At 42.9% G+C, this 19,154-nt stretch overlaps 1 protein-coding gene across 2 annotated transcripts in view; it reads right to left on the minus strand.

Annotated features, from left to right (window-relative positions):
* Positions 1–11,266, minus strand: part of GDI2 (GDP dissociation inhibitor 2) — a 28,992-nt gene extending 17,726 nt beyond the window's left edge. The window contains exons 1-2 of one of the 2 annotated variants that reach the window (XM_055431146.2): positions 10,941–11,266; positions 446–553 (exon numbers count right to left, since the gene is read on the minus strand). In XM_055431146.2, coding sequence (XP_055287121.1) covers positions 446–553; positions 10,941–10,985 — 153 coding nt within the window. In that variant the 5' untranslated portion in view covers positions 10,986–11,266. Of the gene's footprint in view, positions 1–445; positions 554–8,070; positions 8,092–10,940 lie in introns of those variants that run through there. The other variant, XM_055431153.2, reaches the window with a different exon arrangement.
* Between the last annotated feature and the right edge of the window lie 7,888 nt (positions 11,267–19,154).

The raw sequence follows: 19,154 nt of genomic DNA on the forward strand, positions 1-19,154 counted from the left end.
CACAACATTGTAAATCAACTATATTTCAATAAAATTAAAAGGGGACTACGCCTTGGAGTCATATAACCTGGGTTCTCTCAGCCCATCTCTGTGATTGAAAGCCCACAGAAACTATCTGCCATCTGAAAAAACAGGGATAAAATCTTTGAGTGGCTGTGATTAGCACTGTTGTGTGTCAGGTCTTCATCAAGAAGTAGCCCCCACGCACCCCATCCAGTCTACACTCTATTACCTCCAAAAGACAACAGGTACCTGCTCTGAATGGCAACAGAGGTAGGTGACTATCGAACATTTCTTCTACAAGCCCCAAACGAGGAGCTCCCAAAAACGATGACACTACAGATAATCTATTTAAAAAACAGAACTGAAACCATCCACAAAAAGTAAGATTCACAAGGAAAAGACTCGAAGCACAAAAGGCACCTTCATTCACTCCAGTACTTACATCTTCCAGCGGTGTTATAGATGCGCTCTCTCCTCCATAATACGGGTTTCTATCCATGTGAAGAACTTTCTTCCCATTCACTGACATTATACCTGACAGGATACATTCCTACAGGGAAAGAATAAACATCTTCAACGGAAGGAAAAGTGCTGCAGCATGTTTCAAAAATAATTTTTTTAATAAGCCTGTCATTAAACATTCTTTTAGTAATTAATGCTTTTTGTACAGGCAATGTATGATGTAACTTTAAGGACAAACCCCTAAAACAACCAGAATTCAAAGTGTGGTCAGTGGACTCCTATGGGTCCCATGGTTAAAACTATTTTCTTAACAACACTAAGACATTATTCATTTTTTCCCACTGTGTTACATTTGCAAGAGCAATGGTGGATAAAATGAAGGCAGTGGCTCCAACTGCACTAGTCATTATATTCTTCACCACAAGGCACTCATAGATTAAAAACGCAAGGTCTGTTTCACTTAAAACTGTCCTTGATGAAGCATAAAAAGTCACCTCTGTTAAAAAACACCCTCAAACACCCATCTTTTAAATATCCTGTGGAGCAAAATGGGAAAAGGAAAGTCTTTTGGGTGACTGACTTATAAGCTGAACTAGCTATGTTTTTCATAGATAATCATTTTTACTTGGACAAATATGGACTGACAAACTATGATTACTCAGACTTAAGTACCGGACAGACATTTTCACAAAAATGAATGTCAAGGAAAATTAACTGATAGTGTTTGCTGCCAAAAACAAAAGTCAAAAATCTTTATTGAAAATTTGAATTTTGGGAAACTTATATCCATACCACAGGCACGCCAGATCCTTTCAGACAACATCAGTGACATTGCATGCATCCCATGCTAAGTCACTTCAGCCGTGTCTGACTCTTTGCGACCCCACGGACTGTAGCCCACAAGGCTCCTCTGTCCATGGGATTCTCCAGGCAAGAATACTGGAGTGGGCTGCCATGCCCTTCTCCAGGGTCAGTAACATTAACAAATATGAGTTTTTGATATTGCATAATGAAATGTGTCAACAATTCAGAAGATCTGCAATACTTAGTAAACTAGTACTTTCCAAGTGACCAATGATGTTACAAAATCAGACAGTGGGCTAAAAGTGGAATTCAAAATTCAAGCTAGATTAATGTATTTTAATCTAATAGAGTATACAATGTTCACTGATGTGGTTTCAAATTTCATACTGCAAATTAATCTTTAAAAAAACTTGCCACTTATGTTTTGGTATAAACCAAAGCATAGCCACAACAATCTAAAAGGCTATTAAAATACTCCTCCTCCTTCCAACTACACATCTGTCTAAAGCCTGATTTTGTTCATGTGTGTGAATGCTGAAGTCACTTCTGTCATGTCAGACTCTTTGTGACACCATGGACTATAGCCCACCAGGCTCCTCTATCCATGGGATTCTCCACGCAAGAATACTGAAGTGGGTTGCCATGCCCTCCTCCAGGTGATCTTGCTGACACAGGGATCAAACCTGTGTCTCCCTGCACTGCAGGCAGATTCTTTACCACTGAGCCATGAGGGAGGCCAAATTTTCTTCATATACTTTAGCTAAGACAAAAACCTTGAAAGACTGAACGCCAAAGCAGGTAAGACATTTTTTTGTTTTAGAAAAGTTATACTTCAAAATAGTTTTTCACATTAACATATAATGAGTTTATCTTTGTTATCTTCAAGTGAATTAATAAAAATTTTTTAATTTCTCAGCACTGATTTCTAATAGGATAAATACTGAGAGATACTCTTACAAACAAAAGCTCATCAGGGTCCTCAATTTTTAAGAGTAAGTAGATCCCGAGACCAAGAGTTTGAAAACTAGAGCCCTAAATGAAACATCCAGGAACCATCTGATTGATTAAACGATCACTCTCAGAAAAAAAGATAAATAAAGCATGAGTACAGATTGCAGCCATGAAATTAAAAGACGCTTACTCCTCGGAAGGAAAGTTAAGACCAACCCAGATGGCATGTTAAAAAGCAGAGACATTACTTTGCCAACAAAGGTCCATCTAGTCAAGGCTATGGCTTTTCCAGTGGTCATGTATGGATGTGAGAGTTGGACTGTGAAGAAAGCTGATAGCCGAAGAATTGATGCTTTTGAACTGTGGTGCTGGAGAAGACTCTTGAGAGTTCCTTGGACTGCAAGGAGAGCCAACCAGTCCATTCTAAAGGAGATTAATCCTGGGTGTTCATTGGAAGGACTGATGCTAAAGCTGAAACTCCAATACGTTGGCCACCTCATGCGAAGAGTTGACTCACTGGAAAAGACTCTGATACTGGGAGGGATTTGGGGGCAGGAGGAGAAGGGGACGACAGAGAATGAGATGGTTGGATCGCATCACGGACTCAATGGACGTAAGTTTGAGTGAACTCCAGGAATTGGTGATGGACAGGGAGGCCTGGCGTGCTTTGATTCATGGGGTGGCAAAGAGTCAGATACGACTGAGCGACTGTACTGAACTGATACTGAGACGTATCAAATCAAGATGGGGGGAGAGAGGTTAAGAAAGAATCCAATTAATGGATTAATGAGAAGAAACAAAGATGGCATACACATTCAGTCAAAACCATTATACCAGAGTTTAGGTGATAATAGCTTTTTTTTTTTTTTTAAGGACAAAGGTAATCCCCTGTAACTTTATAAATCCTGCTTTTCAAATTTATCCAAGACTCCAGACACAGGGAACAATCTCTTCCCCCTAGAAGCCTGACTCTGAAATCTTTATCTTAAAAATTCATACACATTTCAAATTTTCCTCCATAATGTACTATTCATGTTAATATTTTTAAATACTTTAAATTAGTTACTATCAGGTTCAAATTTTACTCCAGGAGGGTGCATCTTTTTATATTTGGATCAAGAAACGACACATTTTGAGTACCCCAATAGGCCACCTCTTAGCCACAATCACTTCTCAGCCTCAGCCACGCTCATGACTTTTAAGAGCAAAGATTTGTTTTTCCAGAGGTTCTGAACTCTGAATAAATGGAATCATGTAGTATACATCTTTTAGTCAACATCCATGATTTACTTGCAGTCTAAATTTTCTAACTCTGGCTATACAACAGGGGTCCCCAAGTACAGGAGCCAAATCCAGCCTGCAGGCTGTATTTATAAGTGACGTCTTCCTTACACCTGCGGCCATTCCTTTACCTAACGGTTGCTTTCAGTGTACCACAACAGCACTGTAGTTGTGTCGAAAACCACAGGGCCTGATAACCTACAATCTGACTTTGTGGACTTACACAGATGTGCCTAACTCCACCAGCAGGGGCTCTCGCAGCGCGCTCCTGACTTGGTCATCTCCCGCGAATGTTAGAAACGTAAATTTAAAGCAGATTCTAAAAGTTCACTTTGCACCCACATCATCCTGACACTTGTTAAAAGACTGCAAGCCCCCGACCCCCGCAGAGCTTCTGAGCCAGAAGGTCCTCATGGAGCCTGAGAATCTGAATTTCTCACCAGCTCCCAGGTAAGGTTAATACTGCTGCTCCAGGATCAATTTCAAGAATCCCAAGGAAAGCAGTGCTGCTCAAACTTTATTATTAAACACCCAGGGATCATGTTAAACTATAGATTTTGAATCCATGTATCTCGGGTGAGGCCTAACCTTCTGTATCTCTAGTACGTTCTCAGGGGTTGCAGCATGGACCACACTACGGTAACAAAGTCATAGGAATCTACCGAATGACTACTCCTTACAGATACGCCGCAACTTACTCATCCACGCTACTACTGATGGACACTGGGATAGCTTCCAGTTTGGGGCTGTTATAAATAATGCTCTATCAACATTCTCAGTGTGTCTTTCTTATGCATGCACTTGTTGGATATGTATCAGAAAGTGAAGTCCCTCAGTCATGTCCAACTCTCTGCGACCCTGTGGACTGTAGAGTACCAGGCTCCTCCGTCCATGGGATTCTCCAGGAAAGAATACTGGAGTGGGTTGCCATGTAAATACTGCTGAACGGTTTTTTAAATGGTTCTACCAATTTATACTTGTGCAAACAACATATTAAAGTTCCTGCTGTTTCATATCTTGCCCAACACTTGTGTTAAGTGTCTATTCATATTATTCGCCCATTTTAAAATGGGCTTTCTCTTTTTTACTGTTATATAAAAATTCCTTATATACTCTAGAAATTTTTAAATGCTTTATTGGCTACATGTACTGCAGATACCTTCATCCACAGACTGACTTTTAACTTTCTTAACTGAGGTCTTGATAAACAGAACTATTTTAACCATAAAATTTAACTCCAGTATTATCCAAAGCAAGTCCCTTGCTTAAAAATCAAAAGAAGCACCAGCATATGATTCAACATATTATATGAAAGTAGATGTAATATTTACAATCTCAGAAACAAAATAGCATCAACAGAGGAAAATCAAATAGTCACATTTCCAGTCGACAAAAGCAGACTTCATGGTTCAACATTCGGAAGCAAAATCACAGCAGCAACTTTTGAGTGTTGCAGAGCTTCTATATTTAACTTTTCACACTCCACTGCAAGGAAGCATGACCCACTCCCTGGAGTGGCTCTAAAACAACCTCTGGAGACTAAGGCCTAATAAAGGACCCAATAATATAAAGATTCCGCAGTCCAAAGAGCTGATACTAATTACCTTTAAATAGCCTTGGAGCAAACATGATAAAAGCTAATTAATAAATTTGCAGGTTCACTGATTTTACTAAACCATCAATAAAGGACTACACTGCCAAGAGAAACATAATAGCACAAATGTGATACTTTAAATTTTACAACATGAAGTCATTAACTCATTGATAAAACATGAATCATATCTGAGTATAGGGTATAATAATGATCCCAAAATTTTAATATCCTTCCAAATTAACAATTCAAAATTAAAATTCACTACTACTATCTAGTGAATACAGAATAACAAGCAAAGTACAAAGTCAGAGAAACTACTCCAAATGAATTTCCTTTTTTCACACTAGAAAACCAGGACCATTCACCATCTATGTCAAGAACACTGATAACTTTTACCAGGAAACATATATGAGTGGATGTGAACCAACACAGTTTTAAAACTAAAATGCTCCACATTTAATTTCAAATTCACCCAAAAGTGACCTGAAAAGTGAACGTGAAAGTCGCTCAGTCGTGTCCGACTCTTTGCGACCCCACGAACTATACAGTCCATGAAATTCTCCAGGCCAGAATACCGGAGTGGGTAGCCTTTCCCTTCTCCAGGGGATCTTCCCCACTCAGGGATCCAACCAGGAGAATATAGAGACTCATCCAAAATAACCAGAACTAAAACCCATCTTCAGAATCCAAGTTTTTGTTTTTTTGGTTTATTTATTTTTTGCCATCATGCCTTGTCTGTCTTTCACTTTTAGAGCTGAGAGCATGTCAGGTACTCAATATGCATAAATGAGTGAATGAACACATGCATGCACTAATGAGATGCACCAGTAATCTCAGTCAGGGTCATTCATCCAAACCGGGCTCAGGCCCAGAATCCAAGTTCTTTATGATAATGGCATCTTCATGCTGTCCAACATAAAGTACCCAGATTAAACAAAACGGTTAAAGTTCAGCTGCAGCAAAATTCTAGTCTCTGTACATGTGTGGGTGTGGTGATGGTCAGGAAGGACCTACTAGTTATACTGCATCCAACCCCCGACCCTGGCCGCTTCCTACTTAAGGGCAACCTAGGCTTGAAGAGAATAGAGCCAGAACACATAATATTTTGATACAACTTCCAAGTGACCAAACTAAGCCCCATGATCTTATAAATTCTCCTGCATTTTAAATTTCTGGTATAATTAAAGGAAAAAAAAAAACAGAAAGTAAAAGCACACAAAAATGTGATACGGAAAACAAGGTACCTAACAACTCATGTTAAAGAAAAATGCCTTTTGAAAGCTACTTGTCTAGAAATATAAGGAAAATATACTAACCAGAAAACTTAAATCAGTTCATCTCAGTGGTATGTATCTTACAGCAATAACATATTAAAAATGAATGCCAGTGTTCAACAGAATGTTTCTTCAAATGTCTGTCAAAAGTTAATTTATCTTGAAAAAAAACCCAATGCCATACCTAAGTTATCCCTCTCTCAAAATAATGCCATTTATGTTATAAACCATGGGCACCCCATCAAAAGACGGAAACTGCTTTTGTTAATTCATATATATATATATGACTATCACTTTGCTATACACCTGAAACAAACACTTTGGTTCTAATTATATCATTCCTGCTCAAATCCTTTCTTACTGGCTAGAAGATGAAATTCAAACTTCTGAGCCTACTGTCTTCAACATCCTTCATGACACGCCTTCTTCCCAACTCCCTCATCCCCTAAACATAGCTTCTCTTCTAATACTGACTTACACTGCTCTCTCTGCCTAGAAAATTCATTGCTTGTGTTTAAAGCTTACCAGTATTTTTTAATTTTTTCCAGTATTGATCTAACTGATTTATAGCATTGTAAAGATGTAAAGCACAATGCTTTGAATTACAAACATCTTGAACTGAATATCACAGTAGGTTTAGTGTACATCCATCACCTCATGTAGATACAACATCAAATAGAAAAAACTTTTTCTTTGTGATTAGAATGCTTAAAGATTTACTCTAACAGCTTTCACTTAAAACGTACAGCAGTGGTCTCTTTATCATGTTACACATTACATCCCTAGTACTTAATTATCTTATAACTTAAGTTTGTACCTTTTGATTACCTTCATCTAAACCCCAGCCCCCACCCTGCTTATGATGTTTTAAAGTCAGCTTAAATACCTCCTTCTTTATGAAAGTTTTTGATTCCAGTATCAGAATTCCCCCACATTTGAACTCTCTTAACAGCACTTTCTCACATTAACTCATATTATAGCTACCCTCCATATGACAAGAAGCTACTCACAGGCAGGTGTGTTTGCCTTTATACTGCCCATAAACAAGCACAATGGCCATAGACATGTGAGCCACAGGTTTACCTAGTGGTCTTTCCAACCAACGTCTCATTGCTACCTTGAAATGCTGATGTATGTCTGATTTACTTCTACTCTACTGGACCAGTATACTTAAGGCTGATTTAAAATACAGACTGCCTACACAGTATTTATACCTTTCAAAAATAAAACAACTGCATATATTGGTCCTGTGATCACTACTGCAGTGGACAAAATGTCCTTTGTCCACAGAACTCTAACAGCAATGGCAAAGATTTTCAAGGAGCAAATACAAAAGGCAATTCAAGATTTTTTTAAATCAGGTACAAAAACTCTTTGATGTCACAAATTTTAATACAGAAGGAAAGAAGAAAAGTATGTCTGGGATGTAAAACAACATTTTAAACAAATAATGCTGAGAATAACCTGGTTAGAGATCAACTAAAGTGTCTTTTTTGATTCACAGCTCCTTACGAAAATTACCATGCAGAACAAAACACAAAATACCGCTGGGAAGCACAAGAAGCAGCTGTGGAGCTAGCTGCCCTTGCACACAATTTCTAAGATTCATGAATTCATTGCCAAGCCCAAAGTCAATCAGATACAGCAAATTAGTGGTCAGAGGATGTCCATGGAGGAAAAGAGGACTGTAGAACTACCTACCAAAGCCCAGTCGTCTCAGAGGACTTAGTAAGAAGGCCAAAATCCCACAGAGCTCAGGAGGCCTCAATGGCTCCACTGTGTTACAGCAGTCCTCAGTAATTAATCCTCCCAGTGTGAATCTTGTTATCAGGTGTTCATTACATTCCTGAGTCTGTTAAAGAAGCTGTGATATCATTTGAAAGCTTTTTTCTAAAAATTATGGTTCTTTTGATTTATCTTTAATCCCCAGATCAATTCAACTTTTCCACTGTGCTGTCTGTAAACTGCTTCGGCTAACTGGGCAAAGTGGTATTTCCCAACTATGTTTTATGGACTCTGGTTCTGAAAAGGCACTTCTATGATTCAGTACATATACAAATACATTCCTCACTTACTATACCTCAAAAAAATAAAAGTTATGGGTCTTTAAAGGGAAAACCATCAATTCTTTAAAATATTCAACTATATAGAACATTGCATTTCTCATAGACGGAAAAAATATTTTCCTCTAGTTTACAGCAAACTGTTTCAAACCTTCTTTAAAGTTACTGTCACTACTGGTGCACTAATATGACTGTATTTTAGACATAATAATCCATAAAAAAAAATGGTCACATTAGAAAACAGAGAAACCCCAAAACTTCCTTACACTTTAAAAATAACAAGTTAACTGCACTAAAAGTAATTAACACACAAGAATCACGTAATATTTGGTATCCATAACTGATAATACATGCCTGTTTTCAGTTCTTTTTTTTTTTTTTTTGGTTTTCAGGTTCTAAAATCTCAGGCACTAAGTATTTTTAAGTCAAAAATTAAGTAAATGGTATGTTCACACCAAATATTCAAATTATAAATTGAGGGTTTTTAACGTTGGTGGTCTCAAGTAATCGAAGTTCTCCTATCAATAAAATGAGAGTAAAAGATTTATCATTATTAAAATCATCCCATCATCACTATTACCAACGACTGTAATACAGCAGTAATATGATTGCTCCGAAATGATATAATTCTCAAAGAATATCTCACACCAACACTCTAGGAAGGTTCACAGGAAATACAGTTATCACAGCTATACAAATCAGAGCAAATATTGCTCTGATTTCTAAGTATGCACCTACCATTCACCAAAAAGGTCACAATTAATCCAAATGAAAATGTAAATAAGCTGCAACTTGGTTGTTATACAGTAAGACTGCCGCTTTGATACAAAGTGATCCTTCTGAGCTAGGCATGTAGAAACCAGCATGAGGAGAAAAGAAGGAAAGCGGAGGGAAAAAAAAAAAAACCTGCGTGAGGAAGGATTTGTCCATGTTTAACTGACCTAATCAAGAGCAAATCTGAAAGACCAGCAATAACAGCAGAAACATAGTGGAACTAACTGGCTCTAACAAAAGGCTGGTAGCAACAGTGCCCATTCCAATGGGCAAAATAAACTACTAAGCTCAGCTCAGAATCCCAATTAAGCACTTCGGAAATGGAAAAAAAAAAAACCAACCCTGCAGTGGGTAGGCCTACTCATTTAGGCATCCAACAGCTCACCAAAGAAATTCAACCCAATATCTCACATTCCATCACTCTCATCTATTTTGTACAATTTCCCAGCCAGTTCCGTCTTTTTCTGGACTGGTCAAACATAGTGAAGCATTCAGAAATGAGTATTACCAACAATCATCATAAATCACCATAAACAGAAAATCACATGCCAGCAAAGTATCACTGTAAGTTTCCAACAATTTTTTCTTGAGAATATTAGCCAAATGTAAGTTTCACAGCTTTCTCTTGTCCAGAGAAATCTAAAATAGTTATTCTGGAATGCTACCTGCAAAAAATTTTTAAATCTTGAGAGATTACAATGCATTTTAACGCATTTACATCAAATGACTCAGGACTTTGAGATCAGTTCATATAGAAAACACAAGATGAAAATCAGGGTTCATCTTCTAAAACGAAGCAGCCAGCACCATGTCAGAATTTCAAATTTCCAAAAAACTTTTGATAAATGGAAACGGTCCTGTCTTCAAATGGAATTCTTCGGCAAGATCAGCTGTCTTCATTTTCTTTTAAAAAGCACAGAAAAGAAGCACAACTCCTGCCTGCGTTATCTGCGGAATATCACCTGAAATCGTCTGAGCAGACAGCTAGGAAATACATTTACCACGGTGACAGGAACACCTGGCCTCTAGCAACCAACCAACTTCATCACCAACTCCTTTTCTCAGGGGCAAAGGTTCAGAAGAGTCGAGGCAGGCAAGGACAGACCACATACAAGGCTGGCGAAAGCCAGGTGAGACCCATTTGGAGTAAAACTCATTTCCAATCCCATGGTCGTTCAAGAGGGATTGGGAGGGTGGTTACACAGGAATAGACAATGCTTCTCACCTGGGGTGGAGGAGGCGGCTAAGAAAACCAGTTTTCTCCAAAAAAAAAAAGTAAGTTCACTGACCTGAATTACCTACCAACGGAGGTTACCTGTGACTGGTTACCGAAACTGACTAGCAGCGGGGCCTGGAGGCTGAGGAGGAAACGCCACGGGGCTAGGCTTCACCCTCCCCCACTCCTTTCCGACTCACGGCGCGAGAGGCCCTCGACCAGCAAGGGAGGCGCAGCGACGCCGCAACCGGGGCTTTCTGGGCCTCGCCTTCCCCAGCGACCCTTGCTCGGGCGCCCCGACCCGTCCAGGCACCTGCCCGGGCCGGGCTGTTGCACACCGCAGTGTCCCCTCCCCGCAGGCCCCGCTGCAGGCCCGGCCCGCCTGGAGAGACCCCCCCCGCCGGGAGGAGACCCCCCCCCGGCCTCGCGGCGCGGGGGGCGGGGAGGACGGGGCTGAGCAGGGCGCGCGGCCGGCCCGCTCCTGGCCCCGGGCCGCCCGGCCCGCCGCCCCTCCTCACCGTCAGGCCAGTGCCCAGCACGATCACGTCGTACTCCTCATTCATGGCGGGGCCGGGCGCGGACGGAGACCCAGAGAAGGCTCACAGCTCTAGGGTCTGGGGCTGCGGCTGCCCCGAGGAGGAGGCGGAGGACAGGGGGGGGCGAGCGCTCAGGCCGGACGGGGCCCGAGGGAAAAAGGAAGCGGAGGCAGAGGCTACACGGAGCTGGCGAGCGGGGAGCCGGCCGCCACCTCGGACGGGAAGAGAAGAACGGGGCGGGGAGAGGAGGGAAGGCAGCGAGGGAGAGAGAGGCGGGCTGCGACCGCGGCCTCCGCAGCCGGGGCGAGGCCGGGAGGAAGCCGTCGATCACGCCCTTCCCGCTCGCTCATTGGCTACGTCTCCGTCGCCCCCGACCCGCTTCCTCTCCCACCTCTCGCGAGAAAAGGGCGGACAGAGGCCCTGGTGGATTTCGGATCCGTTCCCAAAGTGCTGTTGCCGTGGTTGGGGGTGGAGGGGACGGCCGCGCGCGGGCCTTCGAGGGCGGGGGCGGTGTCGAGCCTGTGGCTGGGGAGCCGCTGTCCGGTTCTTCATTCCCGCTCCCCAGCGGGCCCCGGGGCGCGCTCTGGGCCCTGCGCCCGCAGCTGCCCTTGGACTTTGGGCCCGCAGCGACCACGTGGCTGGGGCTGGCCGCACCCCCCTCTCCCGGGACCGCGGGCAGCCTCCCGCAGCCCCGCACACAAGGAACTGACGCCATGCGGCCCGACTCCGGCTGCGGCTTGGTCCTCTGCGCGCCTAGCTGGTCCTCTGCAACTTGTCTTCCTTTTCTTCTTATTCTACCTCCATTTCCTGAAGGAAAAAGGACCCAGTGAATTTTAAGGAGTTCAGAAATCACTATTTTTTTTTTCTTCCCTCCCAATGTCATTCTTGCTTGACGCATTGCCCCATGTGCAGCCTTACGAAACAAGAATTCAAAAAAAAAAAAAAAAGACCTCTTCTTTTGAAAAGGAAAGTTTAGCATAAAAGGGAAGGACAGATTTGATCGGAAGCAGGTCTGCGCCTACTGAGTGAGAGCTATAATCTAAACCAGCTGTAAAGATAGCTGACCAGCACGTGAATAGATTTAGGCCACAGAGTGTAGGAAAATAAAAAGATTCCCTGTTTTTTAACTTCTATATCCGAGCCGGCCCAGCCCTGCAAACACACGTTTTTTCAGGTTTCTATTTGGTATCTCCAGCCCTGGTGGCTTATGTTCTCAACCGAAGAGAGCAGATCCGGTGTTTTCAGCCTGAGTATGCAGACAAAAGAGTTGGTGTTTCCTTGAAGATATATTCTCATATAAGAGCTATTTAAAGTGAATCTTGGGAGACAGACCTACCTTCCTTCACGTTTAAATCACTCTGATTCATGACAGAATGCAACAGTTTTTTACAATGTTTCTTCATCCCTACATAGAGTTTAAGAGAGTATGTTATATAAGACAATGGGCCTTTTGCGGGGAGGGGAGAAGAAAACCCTTTCAATGTACATCAGTCTTAACTGGATTTGTATACATTAGTGGCTAAATGAATTTCTGTTGTTCCGTGGCTAAGTTGCCTAGGTCTCTTTGTAACCCCAGGGACTGCAGCACTCCAGGCTCTTGTGTCTTCCACTATCTCCCAGAGTCTGCTTAAATTCATCTCCAAAATGAATTTTTACAAGTAGACAAAAATCAAGTGCAAAGTTACTAGACTAGTGAACAGATTGTATAACCATGTTAACTGACTTTGGCTAAACAGGTGATGCCTTAAGAAAGTCCTGCTGTTGCTAAGTAATCCAGTGCCATATACATCTAACATGTTTACAAACAACAGAAATATTTGTCTTACAGTTCTGGAATCTAGAAACTATAAGGTCAAAGTTTGTCTGTTGAGGACAAACTTCCTGGTTCACCCTATCTTTTCACTGTGCCCTCACATTGAGGATCTCTCTGGGGCTGCTTTTATCAGTCAGTAAAGAATCTGCCTGCAATGCAGGAGACCTGAGTTGGATTCCTGGGTTGGGAAGATCCTCTGGAGAAAGAAATGGCAACCCACTCCAGTATTCTCACCTGGAGAAGCTCATGTTCAGAGGAACCTGGCAGGCTACAGTCCATGGGATCGCAAGAGTCGGACACAACTTAGCAACTAAACCACCACAGCCACCATGTTTTTGAACTGACCAAAAATATTGACTCATTAAAAAACTCATTTTAAAGAAAGAAAGAAAGTTAAGTCGCTCAGTCGCGACTCTGCGACCCTGTGGACTGTAGCCCACCAGGCTCCTCTGTCCATGGGATTCTCCAGGCAAGAATACTGGAGTGGGTTGCCATTTCCTTCTCCAGGGGATCTTCCCAACCCAGGGATCAAACCCCAGCCTCCTGCATTGCAGGCAGACACTTTATCCTCTGAGCCACCAGGGAAGCCCCATAGAACCTTTTTCACATATTGCCATCAGCCTCTGCATATTGAAGAAGATTTTACACATATCTAGTGACTTTTGTTGCCATGCCTTATGTGAAGGAAAGTTTATCGATATTCACATGGAGTTACTGAAAGACTCAAAGGTATTGGAGAAGGAAACAGTATTTAAGGCTAATAAGGTTCCTCAGTCTGATCCCTTACACTTTAGTTTTGTTGGCAGATAAGTCCTGTGGCCCTGCAGAAGACAAAAAGAAAAAGAAAAAAATGCTAACCTTCAACAAACTGAATCCATTCAGATTCCACCCCACCTAATCCAGTTGCCAAGGAATTTGGAAGACAACAAATACCAATGGTGAAGTGGCTTAAAAGCCACTAATTGGTTCAGTGTCTCAGAGACCACAGTTGGCAGTTCCTGATGGCAGGAAACCTTAGGTTGGGGGAAGCAGGTTGGTGGAGAGGAGTGGAAAACACCATCAGCCTTGAAAGTGTTTTCAAATCTTTACCCAAAGCAAGAAGAGTCCGGAGAGAGTCTTATTTATACTTGGTGCTTGGAAATCATTGTTTGCTGATTTCTGGTTCTGTTTGCCCAAGAAACAGAAACATTTTCATCATCTGTTTCTCCAAACCCCTGCCTGCACTTGACAAAGGAAGAGACAAGAGTCCAAGGAAAAGAAAATTATAGAGTGAACCTTAGTCCAGGTTCTGTCCAAAACCACAACAGTTTCTAACTCACTTTTCCCGCTCCTGGATATTCTGACCTTTACCTTCTTACGACATGAATCAGAGCACATCTATGTTTCTGCCTGTCTTCTGTACTTAGAATAAAATGCAAATCCTTGAATTGGACTAAAAGGTATCCTTTAATCTGCCTCTCACCTCTGTCCCACTGCATCTTGCTGTACTTCAGGCTCACTTCACTCCAAACACACTTGTCTTTCGGTTCCTAGAATCTGGGGTAGCTTTTAACCGCCTGAAGGCCTTGCACCCTTGGCGGTCCTGTGGCTACCGACCCTCGCTTCCCCTTCCTACACCTCTTCCCATGGCTCGTTCTTTCTACTTCCTTAAGTTTCAGCTTAAAAATCTTCCCTCGCCACTTTATTTAAAGCAGGTTCCCCTCAACTTTTATGCTCTATTGTCACCCTGCTTATTTCTTTCATTACTTTTTAAAAATCAAATTGGTGATCATTTTCTTGTTTTTTGTACTGTCTGTCACTCAGAATGTAAACTCCATGAGGATGGGGACGTTATCTGTCTCGTGCGCAAGAGAATAGTGCTTAGTCCCTGACAGGTGATAGGTAAATATTTGGCGAATGAATAAAGAGACCTGGAAGTCGATCCCTACATCTACTAGGACTAAGTATGATGAAATAGATACGAGTTCCTCTTGAGACTTTTGAGAAGCACAACTTTTCTTACAGCAGAAGATACTAAAGTTTATGTTTTAGAGGGTCTTAAAGGTAGGGATCAATAAAATATAAATCTATTTGAAGTCTGGATGGCTACTGGTGAAGATAAAACACGTCAGGGTCTAGAAAAAAAGAATTTCCTGAAATATATATTTTCTACTATATGAGAGATCGTTTACTCCCCCACCCCCACCCCCAAACTGTTCATCTGCCCCTGGTCTCCAGTCTCGGCAGTGATGCCGGCCACCTTGGCCCCAAATCAGAATTCTAGATTTTATCCTCATTCTGTCTTCTTTCTCTCCTTCCACATCTACTCCTGTTTTCTTTGGCTGTGTAACAAACCACCCTAAAATTTAGCAGCTTTAAAACAAATAAACCTAGTGGCTTAAAGCAGCAATGTATTGATACCGTTATCTCTTATGGTTCTGTGGATTGAATGGGCTCAGACATGTGGGAGTTGTTTGGGCCTGGGGCTGGGGTCATCTGAAGGCTCCAGTGTCCTGGACATCCACAATGGCACATGTGTGACTGACTGTTGACGCCAGCTGCTGGCTGGGGGCTTAGCTGGAGCTGTCTACCAGAGGAGCATTGTATGTGTGACTTCCCCATTTGGCTTGGACTTCTCAAAGTATGGCAGTTGCATTCCAACAGTAGAAATTCCAAGAAGCTAGAAATTAAAAAGTAGAAGCCGCCAGCCTCTTAAGATCTGGACCTGGAAGCTGCCACCATGTTCCTTCTGCTGAATTCTTTGGTCACAGCCGTTACAGAGCACACCCAAATTCAAGAGGAGCAGCTAGAACCCAGCTGTGTCAATGAATCTGCAGCCACCTTTAGTTGGCACAATGCCGCATTATGTTCTGGCGCTTCCACCTCATAAAGAGCCTTCCAGGAACTTCCCTGGTGGCTTAGTCGTTAAGACTGCGTGCTCCCATTGCAGAGGGCCTGGGTTCAATCCCTGATCAGGGAGCCAGATCCCATGTGCTCTAGCCAAGAACCTGCCCTTGGCAACTGAGACCTGGCACAGCCAAATAATGGTTTAAAGTAATTTATTTATTTTAGCTGTGCTGGGTCTTCCTTGCTGCATGGGCTTTACTCTAGTTGTGGCAAGCAGGGGCTCCTCTCTAGTTGTAGTTCATGGACTTGTCATTGCAGCGGCTTCTTTTGTTGCAGAGCACAGGCTCTAGGGCACACGGGCTTCAGGAGTTGCGACATGTAGGCTCTAGAGCACAGGCTCAATTGTTATGGTGCATGAGCTTAGTTTCCCCATGGCCTGTGAGATCAGGCCTGTGGTCAGTTTCCAGTCACAAAAACAGAGTTGCTCTAGGTATTTTGAACAGAGGCAGTTAAATATAGGGAATTAGTTTGAAAACTTATACAGACTGAAGCAGCAAAGAAAGGTTACCCAGAGGCGAGGAAGCGCCTGGAGCTCTAGGCTGGAGCAGGAGGGGAGTGTGTCACCTGAGCCTGGCTCACGGTGGCCAGGCCTTCTGGCTGACCCGCCACAGTTACTGATTACAGCCACTGCAGAGCCACTTTGCCACATATGCCCCAGGAGCCCTCTCCACTCACTGGTGCTGCTGCTGCCCTCCCTGCAACCAGAGATGCTCTAAGGGCAGGGAACATGGCTCCTCCCTCCCTCCTACCTCCAGTCTTCCCCCAGTGCATCCCACGGCAGCACTTCCCCAGAAGCACCAAAAGTGAGCTGGCACAGGGATCTGGTTGATGTGATCAGCTGACTCAGCCTTTGGCAACACAGAGAAAAACAGACATACAGCCCGGAGCCAAGAGATGGGCGTCAGAGCTGCTCTAAACACTTCTACGTTTCCTGAGCTCGTCAGGCTTTTTCCCTTCCGGACACACATCCAGACATTCCCTCTGTTTGGAATGTTCCTCCCTTCTCCTCCTACTTGACCTTCCTTGTTAGGATCCTCAGTGCGGATGTCACCTGCTCCAGGAATCCTTTCTTATTGCTCCTCTGGGTTAAACTCCTCTATTCTGAGCTACCATGGTGTTATCGCTTTCTCTTGGCACTTGTCATCTGGTCATAGATGGGTGTTTACTGCTCTGTGGTCCATGCTGTGTTCCTCTCAAGAGTACAACTCACTCTTTTCATCCTTTCATTCCTTACAACTGAATTGTGTGCGTGTGTATGTTAGTTGCTCAGTCGTGTCCAACTCTTTGCAACCCAATGGATGGCATCATAGTAGGCACTAAATAAACATATAATGCAGGTCTCATGATCTGAGGGGGTAAGTATGAAGGCCTCTCAGTGGTCTGTGAACCCTCACATTTGTATGTAAAATATAGTGCCCGTGTGCATTTTTCCAGAAAGAGGATCCACCATCAGATTTCCACAGGAGTCAGTGGCTCCTAAGAAACTGTATATGTGGATAAATGAATGAATTCACAGCTTTCCTAAAACATAAAGAAAAATATGCTTGCTTCCAGGAAGAAACAGTTTCAAAGACCATTTCTGTGATTTAACCTAAATCACAATTTTTATAGAATTCCTGTAGAGAAGTAAAAGTCAGTCCCAAGACTGATGATGGGCATGGATATAACAAAATAATATGCAAAATAGGCCTCATTAGCAAGTGTAATCAGTAGCAGCTCTATGGAGCTGCTTCCTGTACAGTGACTGGGAGTTGGTGGAACTGGGTGGGGCTCAGGGTGGGGCTCAGGTGTGGTGGCAGAGCAGGTAAGCCAGGTGTCCTGTTTCTCAAAAGACTCACAAGCACAGGGAAGCCATGTTCTAGATGCCATTGCCCTTCAGAAAGACTCACTCTAGCATCTAATTGTAGAAATCTCGTGGGATAAAGTAATGACAGTTAGCCATTTCATTTTACATATTTGTTTCATTCTAAAAGACTAAAAAGATCTCTAAGCTGCCCAAGCTTCAGTGTTGCTTAGAGCACTTTAAAACCATTCACTTGAATGTTTCTTGTATTAAGTTACTTTGATTTCAAGTATCAAAAACCAGGTCAGGCTACCTTAAGTATAAAAGGAGAATATATTGGGACTTCTGTGATGGTCCAGTGGTTAAGACCGAGTTTCCAATGAAAGGGGGTGCAGGTTCAATCCCTGGTCAGGGAATCCCTGGTCAGGCATCCCACATGCCATGCAGCATGGCCATATATATATATATGCTAAGCTAAGTGCTAAGTCACTTCAGTCATGTCCGACTCTGTGCGACCCCATAGATGGTAGCGCACCAGGCTCTGCCATCTCTGGGATTCTCCAGGCAAGAACACTGGAGTGGGCTGCCATTTCCTTCTCCAATATATATATATATGTATATATATATATATTTTTAAAGGTGAATATATTAGAAGGACAAAGGGGCAAAAATGTAGTTAGGGGTCTGGAAGGAGCAGGAATCAGTAACTAGAAGGCTGTCTCTGAGCTCAGCTGCTCTCTGTCCAGTCTCTCTGCTGTCCTCTCCCGGTGGGTCGCCTCTCCCCTGGGATGTGCAAGGGAGATGCTGTCTGGCAGCCCTGGTCTCCTCAGTTACCTGCTGCCTGTTCAGGGGTCACGGCAGCAAGAGTTCTCCACCACATGGTGCGGACTTTGGCAGCTCTTTGTGTTAGGGGAGGTTCTGGGCACTGGAGCATGTTTAGCTGCATCCCTGGCCTCTATGCCCTTGATGCTGGCAACACCCACCCTCTTCCCCCCCCCAACCAGCTGTGACATCAGAATGTCTCCAGATATTGTCAGTGTTCCCAGGGGCAAAAACCCGATGTGAGTGAGAACCTCCAAACCAGACCATCTAGTTTCTCATAACTCAGTATCAGATTTCCAGGAGAGAATCTGGTTGGCTCAGCTTGGGTCTGGGTCCAATTCAATCCAATTAACTATAGCCAAGGCTTCAGGTCACATGGCAGAATCTGGCTGCCAGGAGGAGGGGGCACGTCCCGCTCCCAGATAAGAGGGATGGACAGATATTCTAGGAGCGTCCTTCCACTTCCTTAACCCCAGCGAGCTGTTCTGATCTGATTCTCTGTACTGTATATGTAGGAGGTTTAGGGGGAATTTTTCTCAGAGATATGTTTATGATATCTCTATACCTTTCATATTAACCCCAAATTTTCTACTAGAAGGCTTTTGAAATAAAAATACCTTAACTGTTTTCAATTTTCTCCTCTGAGGCAGGCGCTGTGTGAGGCCTCAGTGAGCTTAGATTGGTCCTGTCTACACAGAGGTATATTTTAATTCCAGGCTGATGTAATAGTTATAATAGTAATAGTATAGTCCTACTTTGGATTAGTATTACTTTTATTTTCAAAGCCATTTAACCTTTGATATCTAATTATTATTTTAAATGTTAATATTTTAAAATCACTTCTCTTCTTTGTACAACTAGGGGTTATCTGTATGTCAGACTGGAACATTGG

This window comes from Moschus berezovskii, chromosome 15 (genome assembly GCF_049115385.1).
Source record: "Moschus berezovskii isolate FMDL1 chromosome 15, NW_MosBer_1.0, whole genome shotgun sequence".
Classification (NCBI taxonomy): domain Eukaryota; kingdom Metazoa; phylum Chordata; class Mammalia; order Artiodactyla; family Moschidae; genus Moschus; species Moschus berezovskii.